The 22,176-nt window shown below is 25.3% G+C and overlaps 6 protein-coding genes across 7 annotated transcripts; 2 read left to right on the top strand and 4 right to left on the bottom strand.

Annotated features, from left to right (window-relative positions):
• Positions 1–246: 246 nt before the first annotated feature.
• OCT59_003083 (uncharacterized protein) lies at positions 247–847 on the top strand (the record flags this gene model as incomplete). The annotated part of the gene is made up of 3 exons (XM_025325101.1): positions 247–337; positions 423–551; positions 633–847. The coding sequence occupies 3 exons, from the start codon at positions 247–249 to the stop codon at positions 845–847; spliced, it is 435 nt and encodes a 144-aa protein (XP_025182949.1).
• Positions 848–2,100: 1,253 nt separating this feature from the next.
• OCT59_003084 (uncharacterized protein) lies at positions 2,101–3,729 on the bottom strand (the record flags this gene model as incomplete). Its single annotated transcript, XM_066145386.1, has 3 exons — positions 2,101–2,633; positions 2,763–3,117; positions 3,397–3,729. 3 exons carry the CDS (start codon positions 3,727–3,729, stop codon positions 2,101–2,103), a joined length of 1,221 nt encoding a protein of 406 aa, XP_065996112.1.
• A 5,597-nt stretch (positions 3,730–9,326) lies between these two features.
• OCT59_003085 (uncharacterized protein) lies at positions 9,327–10,827 on the bottom strand. Of its 2 annotated transcripts, XM_025315415.2 has the most exons (4): positions 10,566–10,649; positions 10,377–10,489; positions 10,009–10,291; positions 9,327–9,924 (listed from the first exon to the last, which is right to left on the bottom strand). In XM_025315415.2, the coding sequence occupies exons 1-4, from the start codon at positions 10,599–10,601 to the stop codon at positions 9,616–9,618; spliced, it is 741 nt and encodes a 246-aa protein (XP_025182952.1). In that variant the 5' UTR covers positions 10,602–10,649; the 3' UTR covers positions 9,327–9,615. The 2 variants fall into 2 exon arrangements, with proteins under 2 accessions (XP_025182952.1, XP_065996113.1); XM_066145387.1 differs by having other exon boundaries at positions 10,377–10,827.
• Positions 10,828–13,502: 2,675 nt separating this feature from the next.
• On the top strand, positions 13,503–14,862 carry OCT59_003086 (uncharacterized protein). Its single transcript, XM_066145388.1, has 2 exons — positions 13,503–14,205; positions 14,355–14,862. Exons 1-2 carry the CDS (start codon positions 13,662–13,664, stop codon positions 14,603–14,605), a joined length of 795 nt encoding a protein of 264 aa, XP_065996114.1. The 5' UTR covers positions 13,503–13,661; the 3' UTR covers positions 14,606–14,862.
• A 5,428-nt stretch (positions 14,863–20,290) lies between these two features.
• Positions 20,291–21,490, bottom strand: OCT59_003087 (uncharacterized protein; the record flags this gene model as incomplete). Its single annotated transcript, XM_066145389.1, has 2 exons — positions 20,291–21,049; positions 21,134–21,490. 2 exons carry the CDS (start codon positions 21,488–21,490, stop codon positions 20,291–20,293), a joined length of 1,116 nt encoding a protein of 371 aa, XP_065996115.1.
• Positions 21,491–21,681: 191 nt separating this feature from the next.
• OCT59_003088 (uncharacterized protein) lies at positions 21,682–22,158 on the bottom strand (the record flags this gene model as incomplete). The annotated part of the gene is made up of 1 exon (XM_066145390.1): positions 21,682–22,158. The coding sequence occupies one exon, from the start codon at positions 22,156–22,158 to the stop codon at positions 21,682–21,684; it is 477 nt and encodes a 158-aa protein (XP_065996116.1).
• Between the last annotated feature and the right edge of the window lie 18 nt (positions 22,159–22,176).

Here is a 22,176-nt window from a genome sequence, read left to right on the forward strand (position 1 = left end):
CCAATCTCCTCTCTACGAAACTAATCTCCTTCAAAGGTAAAATATGTTGAATGTACTATTCTATTTCTATATACAAAAAAATATTTTTTTAACTTTATTTAAACTACATTTAGTAATTCAAAGGTAGTTTACTTGTAAAATTTTTGTTATTTGTAAATTTCGCGTATTAATTTGAATAAAGTTTACAACAGTATTTAATATTTTTAATTAATAAAGTGTTTTTTTTTATATTTTAGGTATGGTAATATGAATCAAGCTGTAGTTTCTACCAGTGCTCTTCCACCTTTAACAGCAACTCAAATAACAACTTCAACAACTAATGATTCAAGATTTGAATGTAATATATGTGGAAAACTGTTTAAAAAAAGGGGGATTGACTAGACATTTAAATACTATTATAAAATACAACTCTTTACGTCCAGATATTGATGCTTTACCTGATAATACCGTACACCAATTTAAAGCCATCTTAGTTCACTATATTCGCAAAAGATTACCAAAAGGATATAGGCAATTAGGAAAACAAACAGTTTCTATTCCCACTACTGAAAGTTAGTTTTATACAGTATTTAAAAACTATATACATTACTACTCTGCTACAAAGGGTATTTACAAATGTATATTTTGTGGAGGTTCATTAAATCAAATATTAGCAAATATTCTAGAGATGGAAGGTTGGGAGACTAAATTTTACGATCAACGGCAATATACTTATGTTGTACTTTGTGATGATGACAATAATATTGAAGATAAGGACAAAAATCCTATTACAGCTGTATTAACTTATGAAACAATTAAAAAATTACGCAAACCAAAATGCGTACATGGTCAATTAGTAGTAGAATGAAAAAAACAAAAAAGTACTGATTTTAATGGTAATTTCACTCACGCAGGTCACATTTATTTTCATTTTTACAATAGCCAGGCTATAATTGAATAAAATAGATTACTTGAACACGAAAAAAACAGTATCAAAGTATATTAAGCATTTTCATTCTAATTATTTTCAGCTTTAATATGAATTTTATGAGGTTTTTGAGAGTTTAAGGAAACATTATGGTAATTGTAAAAAAGAGATCGATTTTCATGTTTTAAGATCTCAATAATTGCTGATGAGTTGGATTTTCTACTTCCATTTTTCATTGTTTTACGAAAAAAATAAGAAACTTGCTGATGATTTTTTTTCCACTGCACTACATGAAAATGATTTTAATCCTCATTTTTGATGAATTGTCATAAATTCAGAAACGTGATGGACTAACACATGAATGTAAGGTGTCATATCATTAGGTTTATAAAGACCTTTTTTGAATCCTTGAGTACAGTCAGCCCCCTCTACAATCACACCCTTCGGGACCATCCAATGGTGTGATTATAATGAGGTGTGCCTATTGGTGAGGGTTAAATATATAATCACACATATATAAATTTTTAAGTAAACGTGATTATATATATATATATATATATAATAATAATAATTAAGTAAAAAAAGTTTATATGTAAAAACCATCAAATTTTTGAAAAATAAAAAACTTAAATTTTTCCTCATGGTAAAACAACAAAATAATAAAATGAAACGCACAGTTATTTTATAAATCACGTGATTTGTGTGCTTATGCAGGGGGAATTTTACATATATTTACTATAATATGGGACCGACGTTTGGTGTGATTGTACTTATAACTAATAAAGTGATTATAAAAGGGGTATTTTATATATAAAAAAATCTGGACTAAAAAATGTGTGCCCTTAATGAGGGGAGTTCTTATATGGGAGGTGCCTATAAAGGGGGTCGACTGTATTTGGAATACCTTCAGATGGCGTTAAGAATAAAGTAAGCCAATTCTTTGCGTCATTTTGAAATTCTTCGGCATTTGTTTTTTGGTCCTTCATTTTTATATAGAGTTCATAAAATTTATTCCATAGATTTCGTATCATATTAGCACGTTGTTTTGAAAGAATTTTTAATAAATCAAAGAATTGTAATACTTTGATCTTATCATTTCCCATTAATGATGTGTAGCTCCAAGTTTTAGATTCTTAAATTTGCCAGAATTGAAACTTAACTTTAATTCTTTTCATTTTCTCTACAATTATCTTTCATGCAGTATCATTAAACAAACTATATTCTGTTAATTCTGCTATCATAAGACTCCATAAATGATTAGTAATTCTAAGTATAATGTGCAATTCATCAGGAACCCAGTGATTAAAAGGTATTATATCAAAAAGTGGTTTTCTTATATGTCCTTTATAGTAATTATTTTGTTCAACTAACTTATCTATTTCTTTACTAATCTTCCATTCTTTTGATAGATCTCCTTGTTGTGATTTATCAATTGTACACCAAGGGCAGAAATTTTTACTATGAGTGCTATTAAAACCCAAACAGATTGCTAAGAACTTCCAGTCAAATGAAAAATAAAATTGAAAATTCCACTTTACATTATCAATTACCAGTCCTTCTTTTAAATTTCTTAGATCATGGCAGAATCGAGTCATTGCATTTGATAGAAAGTTGTAATCTTCACATCCAGGATAGAGTATGGTCATATAATGATGATCTGGTTTGTGTGAAGTATTTTTATCATCTAAAATAGCCACTGTGATGATTACATGTTTTACTTTTCTTCCTACATTTCACCCATCTTCAGAGATTTGAAGATTAATTATGGGCTGATCTGGATTCAAGATGTCTTTTTGAACAAGGTTAGAAACTAAATAATACAATATATTATTAATATTTCTATAGCCACTTTTACCAACTGCATTAATTACTTCTTGTGTTATAGATTCATCATCTATATCTACTCCTTCAGATTCATCCACTTGACTTTTAGTATTTATATCTATTATTGTTATTGGTATGAGCTGGACCATTATTTTATTTATATTTATACGTTCTTTAGATATTTCTCCTTCACGTGGTAGGTTACATAGACGTCTATAAGAATCTCTTGGAATATTTCCTTCGTCTAATGCTTTAACTATTGATTCAAGTTTTTGTTTTTTTTTAGTTTTATCTTCATTCTCGTAACTAATATTAAAAGTATGTTTTTTATTAACAGAATAACATATATTTTCCAATGCTGGTACGTCTTCCAAATTATATAGTTTCTGTATTTTTTCGTTAAATTTAGCTAATATATGTTTTCCAATACTCATAGCATGTTTTGTAAGGGTGGAATTTCCACATTGGTCAATTGGTTTTAATATATGTGCACGTCATTTGCCTTTTCTTGCCATTTCTAATGTTTTGAGATGAAGATCAAACAAATAAATTCCTGATGTTTTTGTTTTTTTTAGAGATGTATATTCCTGAAATAAATATTTTAAAGTTAATTTATATATAGAAAAAAATAGAAAAACTAAAAAAAAATAATTTAGTATACAAACTTTATGAAATAAATTTGTAACATCTGTAGCACTTCTAACTGAAGAAACTACATGTTCAAACCACTTTCCAAACCAGATTTGAAAAACTGGTTTATTATCAATATAATTAATAAAACACTGAACAACACATCGATTATTACTTCTACTCCAAGTTGTTTCTACCATATAATCATCAGGGATTTGATATTTATTAGGAGGAAGAGTGTACGCTAATAAAGATTTATTAGGATACGTTCCTTCTTTTATAATTTTATATGAAAAACTATGTCCTGATTTTTTTAAATTAATAATTGGGTCAAAGGGGTAATTATGAATTTCTTGTGTGTTAGACATTTGCAAATTAGAAGCTAGGAATAAATTTTTAAACCGCATAATTATTTTACAAAGTTTTGTGGATTTTTTTTTTTGCAAGAAATTTGTATTACAGATTAGATTGACCAATAAAATAGTTTGATGTAGTGTTATCATATCCAATTTAACATGACCGTCATTTGGGGTTACGTCTCAAAAATTGGGATTAGAGTTAAAATCTGTGCATATGAAGATAATTTTAAGTATATTTTAGATATATTAAAAATATATTATAAGTATTTTTGCAATTTTTAAATCAAGTATATTTTAAATATATTTTAAATATAATACTTTTTATAGGGATAAAGTTTCTTCAAGTTTTTAAACCGTAAGATCATGTGACTGCTATTCTTGATATGTAGTGTAAAGCACTTAACTCAATAGATCAAAAATAAAATTTTAATTATTGTTTTTTTTTTCATGAAGTTAACCACTAATAGGCTAAAAAGTGTAATATTTTAATTAATTGTATTTCTTCAATCAATAGCCAATTACATGTGTAGAAACACTTTAAATTGTAATTGTGATCAAATATTATACAAATCACTATATAAAAATATGATCATAATCATGTAACTCTTCTCCATTATCATCATGTCTGCCATCCGTGGATGAACACAATTTCTCTTACAAACATTTCTTCAATTTTTTATTACACTTAGTTTAGATTTTAATAATTCTTTAACTCTTTTTATATTCTTAAATTTTAACTTTCAAACTGCAATAACCTCTCTTAGGTTAAATAAATTTTTCATAATAAATTCTCTTTTATTCTGAACTTGGTACTTTTTGATTGAATCATTAATTATTAATCATTTTTCATGATAAAACTACAATGATAACTCTTTATTAATATTAAATCATCAATTGAGCAAAAGCTGTTGACCAAAGTCAAAAGTCAATCTTTTTATACATTATGATATTTCACTAAATTATAATATTCTATAAGATTCTAAGACTATAATTCATTATGACTCGTATAATGTAATCCTTCCATCTAGTTCCATCTAATTACGCCCATTTTTGAGTAATGATTATTCCTATTTACACAATGAATTCTCATTGATATAATCATTTCATTGATACAATAGTTTTATTGACACAATGATAAATTATTTATAATTAAACTAATAATATCTAAACTAAATATAACTAATCTAAATATAACTAACTATAAATAACTAAACTATAAATAACTAAACTATAAATAAGTAATTATAATAAATATTGTGTAATTATAACATTATGCTCTTCAATTATCTTGGTTAAATATTCTTTTATCAGTTAAATGTTTATCCATGTTCCGTTCAGTCCTTTATTCATCTGATTACATGATTATCCTGATTTCAAGGATTACACCATTATCAGACTATTATAAAGGTTGTTAAGATAGATAACTATCTACAAATTACTTTACCAGAGCTGTGAAATCTTAATGATTTTGTTTTTTGGTATGGTTTGTATGAAAAGCTTAAAGGTGACAAAGTGAAGATTTTTGATTACATAAAGAAATGACTTGAGAAGACTGATAATAACAAGTTGATTAAGGAGAACATATAACAAAAGGCAAAAGATTTTTGTAAAGAATTTCAGGTGAGTGTTATAGTATATAAATAGTATATGTTTAAGATAGAATTGTATATATCATGAAGTGACTGTTAGTTGAGCCAAGAGACTGTTAATTAACTGGAAGATTGACTGCTAGTTGATCCTTCTCTTCAGCCTTTTGTGAAATACTGGAACTATTAGTTATCATGTGTTGGATTGTTATTAGTTTGTTATGACCTTTTATGCTCTTTAAATAATAAGAGCTTAATTTTTATTTATGTATTATTGGCCAAATTTAATTATTTCTTTTATGTTTTACGATAACAGGCATAAAAATCCTTACCAAGTATCAACAACAATGAAGTATTTTGAATAGCTTGAAATTTGATATTAGATAAAGTGAAAGTTACAATCGATAAAAAATGAAAAAGTTATTGAGCTTGCTGAGATAGAATATATTAAGATATCCAGTTTTTTTTACAAAACATAGTTATAATATATTATCTTTACTAAACAATTTTGATATATATTATATTACAGGTTTTTCAACTATAAAATAATGCAGAAGTAGTATCTAAAATTCATCAGTGTGTTTCTGATAGTTTTATTGAATTTAGTAATGAAACGATAAGGATACCAAAATGCATATTAGAATCTGAGATTCTGACAAAAGAACAGGATGATCATGAAGAGTTACAAAATAAATGAATAAGATATATCTAAACCCCTTCTAATTCAGTTGAGAAAGATTTTTTCAGATTCGTGAAAGATAAAACTAAGGAATCTCAGAATTGGATAATGATCTCATATTAGAATTGTTTAATGATTCGCTTGAGATATTATGCCTTCTGCTTTATACATTAGTTATTCTATATACTTATTTTTGCTCAATTTTTCAGGTGAAATCACTATAACCAGATGAAATGTTACTTTAAAAACTCTAATTGAAATTCTTAATAAATTCAAATCCAAAGACCATTTATTAGGAAAGACTTTTATGAATTCTAATTTTCTTATATTAATAACATCATTGATCTAACTGATAATGAAATAAAGCACGAAACACTATCTACATTAAATTTTGATCAAAAGCTATATCTTGATAAAGTATTAGAGAAATAGGCTTAGATTTCAACGTCTGAATTTAAAAATTACTGGGATCAATTTACAGATGATGCCTATAATCAAGTCAAAGTTTTAAGTTTAATTCAAAAATCTTTTATTAATAAAGAATATTTTGATCCATTTCTTTATGAAGGATACGACATTATGCATGATATCATAAAATATTTGTAAGTTTTCCTTATTTTTCAACCTTTTTTGATGACATAGAACAATTTTCTATGAATATAAAAATGCTAATGAATTTTTAGGTAACAAATTGGTAATTAATATTCATAGAGGTCCTAATAGGATACTGATAGGATTTTATTTTATTATTACAGTGCAATGTTTTAAAAACAGTTAAGTTAGTAAACAAACCCGTTAAAATTGAAAATGTGGATAAGTATGTAATTGAAATTATACCAAAAAAAAAGGCTAGAAAGAAAAGCACTTAATATTTTTTTTTCAAAACAGAAGATGTGATAAATTGTATTTACTATAACAGAGTAATATAAAATCGTATCAATAACATTTAACTTTTAGTTATTTGTAATTATAATTCATATACTATTAACAGTTAATTTGCTTGTATTTTTTTAAAGTACTGTGTATACTTGTAGCATGTGCATTGGAAAAATAAATTGCTTCTTTTTTATATATAAAAGTGTTTACTTTATTGCATGTTAGACATATTTTGGGATCTTTTACAAGAAATATTATTTATTGCACTATTTTTGTTCAAAAGATAAAGTAATCAGTATTTCAAAACAAAATATGCATATAATTTTTCAATGATATTTCATCTTCATTGAATATTTAACTAACATTCAAAAATGCATAGACTTGAAAAATAACACGGATTAAAATTATTCTGATACTCATCTTAAGTCTAAAGCATAGCGAGCGCATTTTACGACATAAAAATTTGGTTGGAAACTTCCAATCCAAATGGTTTTATTAGAAAATTATGCTTCCAATTTTTCCAAAGGTGCTTCCAATAGTGCTTCCAATATTCCAAGAGCACATCACTGGTCTAAAGCATTTGTACATTTGACTATATTGGGTTTTTTTTTACTCTACATATACATAAATTGCTATACTAGTTTGTAAATAAAAAAAAAACTATAACTAATTTGCTAACTACTATGCCATGTGATATTAATTTAATATCGATATGATATCAAAATGATAATACTTTATTTCAATATTACATTGATATTAAATCGATATTGAAATAATATCAAAATGATATCAAAACAATACCATTAAGATAAACTTAATAATATCGATTTTATATTGATTAAAAATGATAAGTTTCTGTAAAGTAGTCTTGATATTTTTGATTTTTTTGTCATTTTTTACAAAAACTAGTTTTGACTTAAATACTAATTTACTTTCTTTTAATTTATTAAGCTACTAGTTTTGCAAGTAATGCTTCTTTTACTTTAATATAATTTTATTAATAAAAATTGGCTGCTTTTGCTTTTTTCTGAACTTTTTTTCTTTTTTAAATTTTTGTCTAAAATAATAGATGGTATAGATAATTTCTTTGTATAAAGTTGTACTGATTGTGATTAGTATGATGTATCAGAAATTACTATATTTAGTGAATTTGAATTATCATTTGATAAATTTGCATCATTTTATTTCAAAATGAAGTTTATGTGAGTCATATCTATTATATTGTCTATTAATTGAATTTGTTAATCCTAATTATTCTGGAATATTCTAGTAATATTCAGATAAAACTTTCTAAAGATCATCAGAACAATAGTAATAATTTTAATTTTAAAGAATTTTACTAAAGTCTTAAAAATAGTTAGTTTTTTTTTAATATTAAAAGGTTTAGGTGACAGTAAGTATTTTTGCTTTTGTAAAAAGATTTTTAATGCTGCATATCCATTTGTAAAAAGTCTAGTATATCTGTACTGTAAAGTTGTATTTTTACTTGTTTTTTAATTTTTCAGTAAAATATTTAATGGTTACATTTGCTATTGATATGTTTAAATTGTATATATATAAAACTCTTCAAAAAAGATATTGTTTTATATCTATGACAGCTTTTCCTATATACTTTCTTCAAAAAATAACTTCTATTTTTTATAAGAAACTAATCTGTAGGTAAAAGTTTTTTTTTTAATTAAATAATAATAACTATAAATTTAGTTATTTTTAAATTATTTATAATATATATATCTTTTAAATTCAAAATTGGCAATTTAAAAATTGCCAATTTTGAAATTTTTATATAATAACAAATTCCAAAATTTCAAATTTCAAATTATATTAAATTTTGGCAATACAGTTTTTTGATGCCAATTTTTTTATATATAAATACTCCTTCTATAATTATAAGTATAATTAAACCAATTGTCAGTTTCGTATTATAATAAATATATATAAAAATTCCCCCTGTATAAGCATATGAATCATGTGATTTAATAAAATAACTAATAAGATATATATTATGTAGTCTGCACTCTAAACTCAAATTACTTGATAATAGGAAAAGTTTTTATTTTTCAAAAATTTCCATAATATTTTTAACAGATAAATAATTTTAAGCATATTTTATATTATGAAATATTTTTGCAAATATTTTATATAATATATAATCATATTTATTTATATATGAAAGTACTGGATTAATACCCTTACCAATAGGCACACTTCATTATAATCACACCATTGAATGATCCTAAGGGTGTGATTATAAAAGGTTTAACTGTATACAGTATATAATTCATGATTACCAATCTTTTTTATAATATAAACACTACTTTATAATAAGTATATATTTTTATATAATAAAAGTATGCATTTTGCAAAATGAAAGAAAATAAAAGTTTTTTTTTAATATATAGTAGCTATTATTTACTTTTATTTATATTAAAAATAGTAGTATAAATTCAGTTAAAAATAAAAAGTATTGACCCCTTAAAATAACTTTATATATTACAGTATCTTTATTTTTTTTATACCAATATAAATTTAAAAATTTTGTATCAGGTAACAAACCTATTAATTTATATAATTACTTTGGCTTATGTAACTTTATACTTTTTTAAGTAAAGCCATAGCTTCTACCGACATTATAAATTTAAATATATAAAATGTTTTATAAAAAAAATAATAATAATAATAATAATAAATATATACACGTATGAATAATTCTCTCTTTTCTCTTTTCCTCCCTTCCCTTCTTATTTTTTTAATTTAAGGCAACACTTCTTTAAAACTACTAATAGAACTACGATTTTTAAGAAGTTCTTTATTATCATCAGCCTTCTGAGTATCAACTACAACTTCTGGTAATTTTCCTTTACTACTTTCCTTTCCTTGATCTGAAGATTGAATTTCACGTTTGTGTATTTGTAAAGGATGACCAGATGTTGATTTAGGACGTGATGGACGTATTGTCTGATAAAATCTACCAATTATGTGTACTGTAAGCGTTAAACTAGATGAAGCCAATGTTAATAAAGATATTACATCATAATAAAGTACACTTCGAAAATATAATATCTATAATTGAAGGGAAAGAGAAAAAAAAAAAAAATTTAATAAATAACTCTCTTTTAAAAATTAAAATAAATTATTATTACTTACTTGAATTATGAGCTGAGGTATATCTTCAATAAAAATATCTAAACAAGCACCCCAAAAAATTTTTCCCGTAGTTTGTTCACTAAAATCACTTTTAAAAAAACCAAAACTTTGCAAAATATTTAATGCTTCAATATCAGCACTTGAAATTAAGGCGAAAATTGATATAACTGTCTTATGTGAGTTTGACCATTTTGCAAAATCTTGATTTAAATATTTTTCATTTGTTATTATATATAATGCGAGTATAAAATTTATTGTTAATGATAGAATTAATATTATGGTACTAATGAAGAACGTAAGAGATGATATAAGTCATTAGAAAGAATTAGTGATTAAGGAATATATATTTTAGTAAGATTACACCTTACTTTGGAATAAAGAGGTTCGTTACTTCAGGAGCCTTTTTAGACGCGAAAAGAATATCCATTACAAAATCAAACACGATTAATCCAAGTTGCAATATAGCAGCAATATTATACGGCTAAATATAAGGATTTTTAGCAATTTAAGATTTAATCATTAAAAATGATAAATTACATTTAAGTTTTTTGATATACCGTTCTTTCAGCATTCTGAGCCTTTCTTCTTTTCATTTTGATTTTTTTTCTTCTAGCGATTCGTGTGAAAATTAATTTTATTATGATAGATATGATATATATATAGGTGTATATATGTACATATGATATATGATAAACATAAGCCACATTTAAATTTCCTTAACCTTTCTTAACCTCTTTTCATATTTTAAAAGATGAATTCGGGAGCGAACAATTGTTCGATGTGGCTTTGCTTTGAAATTTTATTACCGTAATATAATACGATGATAAATTGATCGAACCGAATTAATTTATAAAAATTCGGGAAAGCTTAGCCACGTACAACATAATTTTGTCGATTAAAAAAAAGTACGCAGTAATGCAAATAATTAACGTATTTTCTATAAATGATGATAGTAAAAATAATGAATATACTATTAATATACTATTAATAAAAAGTCCACAATAAGCAAGTAATTGTTTTAAATTTACTCATTTATATACGGTATAAATAGTTATAAATATACTAGAAAATTCAAACTCAACTTTTTGATTGGATACAAAATTATTCTTGTTTAAAAAAACAACAAAACATTATTACGGCTTTTGTCAATATAGTAAATGAACCGGACAAATACTGGCTTTAATTTATCATAAGTAATAATTAACGTACTATCGATGACTATATGGGTTAAATTTTATTCGGCTGAAATTTTAATTAATACTTTTTAGAACCAAAACTTGAGCAAAATTGCTGAATTGGTAAATAAAAGCAGTTCTATCATTGAAAAAAAAAAACGAAAAAAAAAAAAGGTAGAATGAGATCACTGATTATATCGGATAAGTTTAATAAGTTTATTTAAAGCTAACAAATGAAATTTGATTATTTAAGTCTAAATAATTTTATTATTTATAACAACGATATACCGAACTTTTTCTCTCAAACCGTAATTAATTTTTGATCGCTATGTATTTATTAGGATTCTTATGATATTAATTCTTCAATTAAATTTATGACACAAGGTAACACCACCACCAGAGCATAAATGTTGGATGTATTAAAGTTATTAATGGTAGTACGATAATAAATTTATTAATAAAAATTTAATATACTGACAATATTAATATATATAGGAGACCCAGGCAGACATGGAAACAGCTATCTCACAAAATTTGGTTGGATAATACTGTACTAATCCGATAAAAGTATATTATTTTTTTGTTATTTCAAAAAGTGGACATGTTTTATACTAAATTGGATTCATTTATTTTTTGAAAGAAAATTTTTTTTTTTAAAGTTGAAACCATAATAGCAAAAATAGAGCGTGATCGTAATACAAAAAAAAAAGAAAAGGATATATATATTTTTTTGGCGGGAAAAAACCATTTCGATTACATGTGATTAAAGTTTTACCATTAAATAATCCTAATAAGAGGAATTATTATAACCTTATATTGGTAAATATATTAATTAAAATATATTAAATATATATTAAAAATATGTAATCATATGTATAATCACGTTCAAATTATAAAACTTTAATTTTCATTTAAAGTATATTGGCGTTTATTGATATTATAACTAACGAATCAAAAAATTCCAAGATTATTAATATCAGGATGTGATGTATGAAACAAAATTTCTCCACTTTCACAATTTTGTTTCTCCGCTTTTTACTTTCTAGATATAGAAGTAATTTTATGTGGACAATTAAATATGATACAATATGGAGTAATAACTAAATAATGTGAGACCGAGTTTTCGGAATTTAAATAAAATATTGAGCCGGAAGAATCGTAACTACAATAAGTCTTTTAATATTGTTTAAAAAATGATAAATTATCACCCGGAAACTTCCATTGTACCTTGAAAATTAGTGAATTATTATGGAATTTTGTGATCAATTATAAATTTAAAGTTTATAAATTAAAATGCATCTAAAATGTCAATCAAAATATTATTGCAGAAATCTTGTACAGAAGTAAATCCTCAATTTGTAAATCTATTTTGTTAATTAAAAAAAAAATTTATTAACATTCTTTTCTTCTAATCGAAGGTTTTGAATTCTTTTTTTTTTTTTTTTTCTTCTTTTCAAAAAAAATTTCATTCGTTAAAAAAAAATATCGTTTATAGATTGTCAACTCGGTTTACTCCGATTGGTTGATATTTATTGGACAATTTAACCCAAAATCCATTATTCCATTACATTATTAACAAGATATATTGGAATTAGCCCGTGAGAAGAATCACGTAATACAGTAATCATAGAAAAAATTAAACCGTGAGATATTATATCTATAATTTCTCATTTCATTTTATTTAATACTAATAAGTTTTTGTTTGATTACGAAAGATTTTGATTGTTTATCGGGTTTAATTTTTTATAATGTGGGATGCTTTTTAGATCCCCATAAAAAAAATTTTTGGCTTGGGGTAAAAATACTCAAGTTATTACACAGGTTAAAAATATCATGATCTAATAAAAATAATTATTACATATTATATCTAACTTTTTGTAGAGTCTATTTATGCTATTTTTATACTACTTTATTTTACTTATACAATTTTATTTAACAACAAGAAAAAAAAAAAAAATTTCCCTCTCACTCTCTCATTTCCCCCAGTAATTATTATTATTTCTATTATTAATTACTACTGATTATTATTACTACTACTATTATTATTATTATTATTATTATTATTGTTTATTGTTTTTTCAAGAAAAAAAAAATATTATATAAAAGAAATTTAATGCGGTAATACCCCACATGGGCATACCCAACTGGTTTATATTTTAAAAGCCCCAAGCCTTTAACTGCAAAAGCACAAGTTACAATTGCCTGAATTGCCTGATACAATTCCATACTTCCGATATTGTCACACAATAAATAGTGTAGCTCTGTGTCAAATATAAATTTAGAATTTTTCAGGCACAATTTTGCAGAGACTTTTTCTTTACGCAACTCCTTCTTCTAACCACTACATTTTAAAATTTTTTTTTTTTTCCAATTTATTTTAACGACTGAACCTTCTTGTTGTAAAGAAAGGTCACTTTTTAAAAGAGAATATTTTAATAGTTGATCATACCAAATTTTTTAAAAATTTGTTCTTTCAATATGACTCAACAAGCTTGGACTATTGCTGACTTGCCTCATCGTAGCTGGAAATTAAAATATTTACCAGACGAATTTCGAGCTGAAGATATAAAAGATGAAAGCCATCCTTATTACAGTCTATTACAAGTTTTCGATACATTACGGGATACAAGTTACACTACGGATGATATTCCGGTGCTTTCCATATTGGAACCAAAATTGAAACAGATCGGCAAGATCATTGATAAACTGATCGACTTACCAGGACCATACGTAAAAGGAATTTTTGATTTTACAGCCTTGTCAGCTTATGTTCATACCATTAATGATTTATGGTCAAAGAAGAATCAATTACTTTTAACTCCAATATGGAGAGATGTAGGATATTCTTATACTGATTGTTTTGATGAAGATATAATTGAAATTAATGTTCTTACAACACTGTTTCAAACGAGAGTAATATTAGATTGGTGGCTTGGAAAACCCCAATTTGATTTTTGGATCGGCATCATTGACCTAAATTTCGACACATTTCCGACTCAATTAGAAGCATACGTTCATTGGTGTAAGTTTATTCTCTTATTATTTACTTTTTTATTTATGATTCACAAAATATTTATCAAATAATTTTTTTTTTGTTTGTGTTTGTACCTATTCATGATCTCGTTTAAAATCCTGAATTTTTTTTTTTTTCTTTTTTTTTTCATCATTTAGACAACGCAGTATTTTTTCCTGATTATAGTGTAAAACGTATTCAACAAAAAGAGATTGAGAAAAAAGAAGATAATTCGATGTCGGTTGATAATAAATTTCAAAATGAAAGAAGTGAAACGAGTGATGATAGTGAAGATGAAATAGATATTATGGATCATATCGATAAGGAAAAGGAACAAATTAATAAAAAAATATATATGCGTATTCCTTGTGTTACTTCGAGTGACGAATCAAGTGGCTCTGATGATTAAAAATCAAAAAAAAAAAAAATTGTAGTGGTTAGAAGTTTAATGTCACTCAACGCTTGACTTTCCCATGTTTCTGATATGAAAGTCATACTTTTTTTAAAAAAAAACGGTGGGTTGGGGGGTTCATATTTTTTTATGTAATCAAAAAAAAAAAATTATATATATATTATAATCATGTGGGTTTAATGTAATTAAGAAATTTTTTATTCTGTGGATTATCTTAAAAAAATCAATATAATCAAAATGCATCAATCAATCAAAAAAAAAAAAAAAAAAAATCTAGGTTTATCATTAAAAAAATCTTTTTCTTTCAATAAAAAAAAATGCAAAGGTTAAATTAACTTTTTGCAGTTGTTTCTGTATTTTTTTTTAACCAAAAAAAAAATAATTTGAGTATTACAAGTATTTTTAAGTTCGTTACAACATTACAACATTGATTAAAAATCAAAGATTAAAAAAAAGATGCGGCAAATTTCCCGAATATTTACTAAACTTGTAAATCATTTCCACAATTTTAATTTTTTTTTACTATTGTTTATCATTTAATTGATTTATTTGCTTAGTACCTTTTTTTTTCTTTTTACTATCTACATAAATCTATTGATTAATTGTAATAAATTTTTGTCAAATGTTTCACGAATATCCTTAGCCAAGAAAAACAATGCGCCATATGAAAAAATAAATTTTTTTTTTTTTTTTTTTCAAAAAAAAAAGAAAAAAAAGAAATTATTTCCCTATTATTTTCGAATAATAAAGTTTTAAAAGTTAATAGAGATTTTTTTAAATATTTTTTTTTAAAAAAAAAAAAGAAAAAAAAGAAAAAAGTAAAGAAAAGAAAAGAAAAGAAAAAGAAGGGGGGAAAAAAGGAGAGAAGGAGATAGAAGGAGAGAGAAATTTTTTTTTTTTTTTTTATAGAATTATTTTTTCAATAATTCCTGGTTTGAAAAATATGCATAATGCAAGGCGAGCATGCATCAAGATAAACAATGTCGTAAACAGATTAAATTGATATAAATCACAGATTGTTTAAAATTTTAATGATAAAAAAAAAAATTTTTTTTTATCGCGTTACACGAATAAGAATTTAACCCAAAATTCTAATTTAGTAAATTTTTTTGACTATAAATTTTGCTATTAGCATGTGATTTTTTTTTATCGTCAACAATTAATAAAAAGTTATATTTTGCCTTATTTGTATTAGTTCATTAAAAAATGAATGGTTTTATTTTTATTAGGCGCAAAGGATTTTGTACAAATTTAAACAAGTTTGTTTCTTGATGATGTTCTCTTATTCCCTGTTAAATATATGGAAAAAAAACCGTCGGAAAACAACGGACTTAGATGGGTTACAAAAAAATGTGAAATCTGCCATGGCAAGCCATTAGGCTTTTATACTTATATTTTAATAGTAAAAACTTTTTCTTTTTTGGATTAATTAACTTCAAAATTTTTTGATCCTCATTTCCGAACCATGTTTATCATTAATATTATTTTATAAAAAAATTATTAATTTAATTACCATACGGTCATATGGTAAATCTCAGTTGTCAATCAAATATATTTTTTACCAATAAAATAATAACCTGTTATTAATATACATAATTATTAATTATAAATATCCAAAACAGTTTGACAGTACTTTATAATAAATTTCTTATAATTTAGTAATTAGTAATTATAATAAGTATCCAAAATAGGATTAAGAATTTATCTGTACTTTTATAATAAATATATCTTATAATTTATTATAATTTAGTAATTAAAATTACAGGTCACTAATAGACATTTTACTGACAAGATCATTTTGCAGACAAATGGTTTACTAATAATTATCTTACTTACAAAGAAATTTAGAATTAAAGTTAAAGTTAAATAAAAATTAAGGTTAAACTTAGAATTGGGTAAGGAATTAAGATTAGGGTTAAAATAAGATTAGAGTGGATTAGAATTTCAAAACTATTAGTAAAATGACTGTTAATAAAATGATCCTATAGGTAAAATGATTATTAGTAAAATATCTACCAAAAAGATAATTGTTATAATTGTTTTTTAATAAAATATAATTCTATATTATTTATATATTAAATTTAATAGTTAGTAATTTTTTTTTATAATAAAGTTAATAATTTAAAATAATAATTAGAAATATGTAAAATATAGTATTAGCAGAAACTAACTGGCTAATTTGATAAAAAAGTAAAAATTTTATAGCAGTATTCAAAATAATTTATTTAAGGAGTAATAAAATGTATTAATATATTAATATATTAATGCATTCCACTTGATCTATATTATAGTATCTTAGTACATTACTGTTTAATGATCAATATATACTAGAACATCATAGTCTAATGATTAATATGTATTAGGACATCATAGTTTAGTGATTAATATATACTAGAACATTATAATTTATTATAATGTACTAGTATTATTTTTGCTATTCTATAAATTTTCTAATATTGAGAATTTGAGATAATGAAATGGAATATTATAATTTAATTGGATATATATTAATCATTATACTATGATATTTTGGTATATATTAATTAATAAACTATAGTGTATTAAATTGGCTGAGTTTCTGTATCTATTTGAACGCTTAGTTTTATATTAAAGATGTTAACCTTCTACATCTATTTGATTGCTTTTCATAGTGTAAAAAAAATGCATTGGATGGCACAGTAAATTTGTAATTAATTTTAATTAGCTATATTAAATTCTGAATGATTTTTAAATATGTGAATTGAGGATTTATTTTGGTATTATAGTAGTGATTTAGTAATAGTGTTTGAAATTATGTAACTAAAGTTTTAAACAGGTTGACTAAATTCAGATAACCTAATAAGTTGACTTGAATTTATTAGATCAGGTTTAGCAATTGCAATTCAGCATTAGTTTAGGTTGTAACATCAATATAACCTAAATAATCTGTTGACTTGAAACTATGATTTTATATAATATAAGTGAGTTATAATATTATAATTCACTTTTTATATTGATTTTATATAAAAAGTGAATTGTGATATTAGATTTATTTTTTTATATTGATTTTATATAATAAAAGTAAGTTGCAATATCAGAATTCACTTTTTTATATTAATTCTATATATAAAAACACTGGTCGAAATCATTTATTTCGTCAATAAGACCTTTCGGCAACAATTCGGCAAATCGATCACATAATTCGTCACACATTCGGCTAATTACAAAAATCAGAAAAAATTCAGCATAAATCAACCTAGTCGATTTTAGGTCGATTTTGGTGAGTTGTAACATAAAAAAATCCATAAATCGACCAATATTTTTTTTTATTGATTTTTATTAACAACAAACAATCAACTTAAAAACTTTTTTGACGATTTTTAAACGATTTTTTAATTAATTAATATCAATAATGGCAAAAGTTTAGCAGATCAGTGACATACAATGTACTAAGCTGCAGCCACAGTAATTAGTTGATCTATTACCGAATTTAAACTATTAATAATAGTTTAAACTATTTCGAAAAAAAAATCTTTTTTTCTCAAAATAGTTTTTTTGTTTAATCGGCTCCGGCGTGGATACTGATATTCCAGGTAAAGTTTCAAAAAAAAATTCTGAAACTTTCTTTAATAAAACGTTTTTAATACTAAAAAATGTTTTTTTTTTAATATTTTTTATATAGGAAATTGGTTCTGGCGTGGATACCGATATTCCAGGTAAAGTTTCAAAAAATTTTTGAAACTATCTTAAAAAAAAAACGTTTTTTACTAAAAAACGCCTTTTTTAAAATATTTTTTGTTTAGGGAATTGGTTCCGGCGTGGATACCATTTTCCAGGTGAAGTTTCGAAAAATTTTCGAAACTATCTTAAAAAAAAATCATTTTTTACTAAAAAACGTCTTTTTATAATATTTTTTGTTTAGGGAATTGGTTCCGGCGTGGATACCGTTTCCCTAGGTAAAGTTTCGAAAAGTTTTAAAACTTTCTTAAAAAAATAAACGTTTTATAACTAAAAAACGTTTTTTTAAATATTTTTTGTTTAGAGAATTGGTTCTGGCGTGGATATCGTTTCCCTAAGTAAAGTTTCGAAAAATTTCGAAACTTACTTAAAAAAAAACGTTTTAACGTAAAAAAACATTTTTTTTTTGTTTTTTTTTGCAGAAAATCGGCTTCGGCATGGATACTGATGTTCCAGATAAGTTTCGAAAAAAAAATTTGAAACTTTATAAAAAAAAACGGTTTTTAATATTAAAAACGTTTTTTTTTTTTCATTTTTGTATAGAAAATTGGCTCCAATGTGGACGCCAATATTCCAGATAAGTTTTGAAATATTTCAAAACTTTTAAAAACATTTTTTAATATTAAAAAAACATTTTTTTTTACTTTTTTATATAGGAATTCGGCCCCAACGTGGATACCAATATTCCAGGTAAGTTTTGAAACAAATGTTTTGAAACATCTTTAAAAACGAAACGTTTTTTAATAAAAAATGTTTTTTTTTATTATTTTTATTCAGGAAATCGGTTCCGGCGTGGATACCATTTCCTAGGTAAAGTTTCGAAACTAAGTTTTGAAACTTCTTTAATAAAACGTTTTTAATAAAAAAAATGTTTTTTTTTATCATTTTTATTTAGGAATTCGGCTCCAACGTGGACGCCGATATTCCAGGTAAATTTCGAAATGTTTCAAAATTTCTTTAATAATAAAAAAACGTTTTTTATTTTTTGTTTTTTTATATAGGAATTCAGCGACGTCGATATTCCAGGTAAGTTTCGAAACAAAATGTTTCAAAACTTTAAAAACATTTTTAATAAAAAAAAACGTTTTTTTTTTAATATTTTTTATAGGAATTCGGTTCCAGTGTGAATACTGAATTTCAAGATAAGTTTTGAGATTTTCAAAACTTTAATAAAAAAAACGTTAATTTCCAACGTTTTTTTTTTATATTATTGTAGGAATATCAGTTCCGGCGTGGATACCGAATCCCAAAGGTAAGTTTCGAAGAATCTCTTTGAAACTATCTTTTTTTAAAGAACGATTTACTAATCGTTTCTTTTTTTTTGTAGGTACAGAAAAAACCAAGATTCGTAAGTATATACGAATCTTGGTTTTGTTTTTTTTTTATTTTAATATTACGAACAGTTACTAATAACCGTTCCTCTCTTTTTTTTATAGGTCGGGTGGATTTCCGACGAATAGATGAACCAAGATTCGTAAGTACAAATACGAATCTTGGTTTTTTATTTTTATTATATCTTTTTTGATTTTTTTTCTTTTTTTTTCTTATTTTGTAGGTTTCGGCTTTCAGTTCGTAGGGCTTTGGATATACAGGTGAGTTTCGAAGTGAAGGAATCGAAACTCTTTAAAATAAATTATTTTTTTTAAATTTTTTTTTATGGTGCCGGAAGTCTATACTCGACAATCATGTGATTTTGTTTCAATTTTCTGAGAACTGAACCCTGAATCACGTGACTCGAAATCGACCAATAAAATCCGAGATTTGAAATTTCGATTAGATTTTCACACGCAAAAACGTTACGCATTTTCATTTTAATTTTAATTTCACTGTAAATAACGAGGAAAATGACACTTTTCAGCAACATGAAAGCAGTTAATACTGCTATAGAAGTCATACCAGTCAACCATAAAAGCAGTTAAGTATGTAAAGTATGCATTAATTAATGTCTTTATTATTAATATGTACTTATGTATTATCTAACTGATCCATTATTCTTTCAATATTTTCAGGTAAACGACGATGTGATTTATATTTATTAACAGCCCACTCGGCAGTCCTACTTTCCAATCCTTTATTGTATGCATCCATGTATCTCCATGATTTGCGTGCAAACTTGCGGATAGTTGTTACAGGAACACTTATGAGAACTTCCGGAACCTGTATCAATAAATCATTGAAATTATAATTGCATATCTGCCTTGTTTCCCGTTTTGCAAAACTCCAGTACCGTTCTATAAAGTTGCATTCACAATGGAATTTTGGGTAACGCTCAAAAATATGTCCTGCTTTAATTAATGCCTCTTTCAATATTGACCGTTGTTCACAAAAATCTGGTTGCAGTGACATTATTCTTCGTGCACAACAGTCTAGTCTTTCCAGATCAACATTATCATCTTGTTTTCCCAAACACTGCTCACACATCAAACGAATACTTTTCTCTGGCCAAAGGTTACGTTCTGTAAGTACTTGCTTGATACCCTTTGGTTTTCCTTTTAGTTTATGATTACCTGGAAATACCATTAATTGTGTCTGCTTCTCTCCATTTTTATCAATATACCATCCATCACGCATTTTAGGTTGTGCTCCTCCGGGACTCAAGTTCATTCTTGTCGCAATTAGTGCATCAGCTGCCATTGCATTGTGATTTGTAGATTGATCAAAACAGAAAACTCCAACACAACCAGGGTGCAGTATCTCAAATATCGGAATAGCTTGATGCACGAGCTATTTTTGCAAATGAAAAATCCTTAATTAGGGTTTGTTTTTTTTTTCTTTGTTTCTGAGATTTCCAACCATATTTAATTTTACCTGATCTAACATATGCTCTGATTTCCAATATCCATCTGTTTGTACAGAACGAATAACAAAAGCCTCTTTATTTTTTATGTGTGGATTTTCCTGTAACTGTTCATTGGATAATCGTAGTAACCCGTGACATAGACAAAGGAAGGCTGAAATCATGATGGAACGTCTCTGGTGTTTTGAGCGTAGGATATCTTCGTCTTCTCTCATCCAGATTCTTCGTTGCCCATCATTTGCATAAAAGTGACATTCATCATGTGTCACTTGGACTAGTTCTTTTTCTCCTGGCTTAAACTGGGGTTCTGAAACAATATCCATCATATCGCCATCAAATTCTTTCATAAACTTTTGATATTCAAACATCCTCTTCAACTATTCCTTTCTGTATAGCACTACGTCCGGTCGCTCATGCCTATCATAATAAACTCCCTTCCTTCTTTCATCATACTTATATCCCCACAAATGCATGTAATTTCGGCAAGTTTTCTCAGAAATTGTGTCTTTTTTAATATGACCCGTTAATTTAGGAAATATTGTTCCTTCAATATACATTTTCAGGTTTCAGGGGTACGTGATTCTGGTTTTTGTTGTCGCAACCATGTTAGGCATTCTTCCTTAAAGTTTTCATCATTTAGCAAACTTTCCAATTTTGTATGTTTTCCTTGATGATAGATAAGAAGCTCTCCTGTCTGTATAAAGTGGGCTCCACATTTTCGAATACATCTTGCAATATAATCACCTTTATCCCACATGGTTTGTGCAATTTGATTACTGGCATCCATTTTACCCCGACCATCTAATAATAATTGTATATACCTACGTATACTTAGACGACGTAAATAATCATAGGTAAAAACATTTTTATTTGTTTTTGCTGATTTCGTTATTGAGCATTGTTGATTTATTTCTTTTAGGCGTATTTGTAGATTTCTTGTAAGCTCTTCAGTAATTAAAGAACGATTTTGTGTTTCAGAAAATGAAAATGGAAATGGAGGTGGAAATTGTGGCTGCAATGATTGTGGTGAAGGCATACTAGTTGATGCTTCAAT

Source organism: Rhizophagus irregularis, chromosome 11, assembly GCF_026210795.1.
Source record: "Rhizophagus irregularis chromosome 11, complete sequence".
NCBI classification, from domain to species: Eukaryota; Fungi; Glomeromycota; class Glomeromycetes; order Glomerales; family Glomeraceae; genus Rhizophagus; species Rhizophagus irregularis.

What these genes read in the sequence shown, in the direction of transcription:
- OCT59_003085 (XM_025315415.2), bottom strand. Translation starts at nt 10,601, where the DNA reads ATGAAAAGAAGAAAGGCTCAGAATGCTGAAAGAACG. An exon ending in CTCAGAATGCTGAAAGAACG is followed by an intron (nt 10,490 to 10,565) that starts GTATATCAAAAA and finishes CCTTATATTTAG; the next exon opens with CCGTATAATATTGCTGCTAT. An exon ending in ACGAACCTCTTTATTCCAAA is followed by an intron (nt 10,292 to 10,376) that starts GTAAGGTGTAAT and finishes GTTCTTCATTAG; the next exon opens with TACCATAATATTAATTCTAT.
- OCT59_003086 (XM_066145388.1), top strand. Translation starts at nt 13,662, where the DNA reads ATGACTCAACAAGCTTGGACTATTGCTGACTTGCCTCATCGTAGCTGG. An exon ending in AGAAGCATACGTTCATTGGT is followed by an intron (nt 14,206 to 14,354) that starts GTAAGTTTATTC and finishes TTCATCATTTAG; the next exon opens with ACAACGCAGTATTTTTTCCT.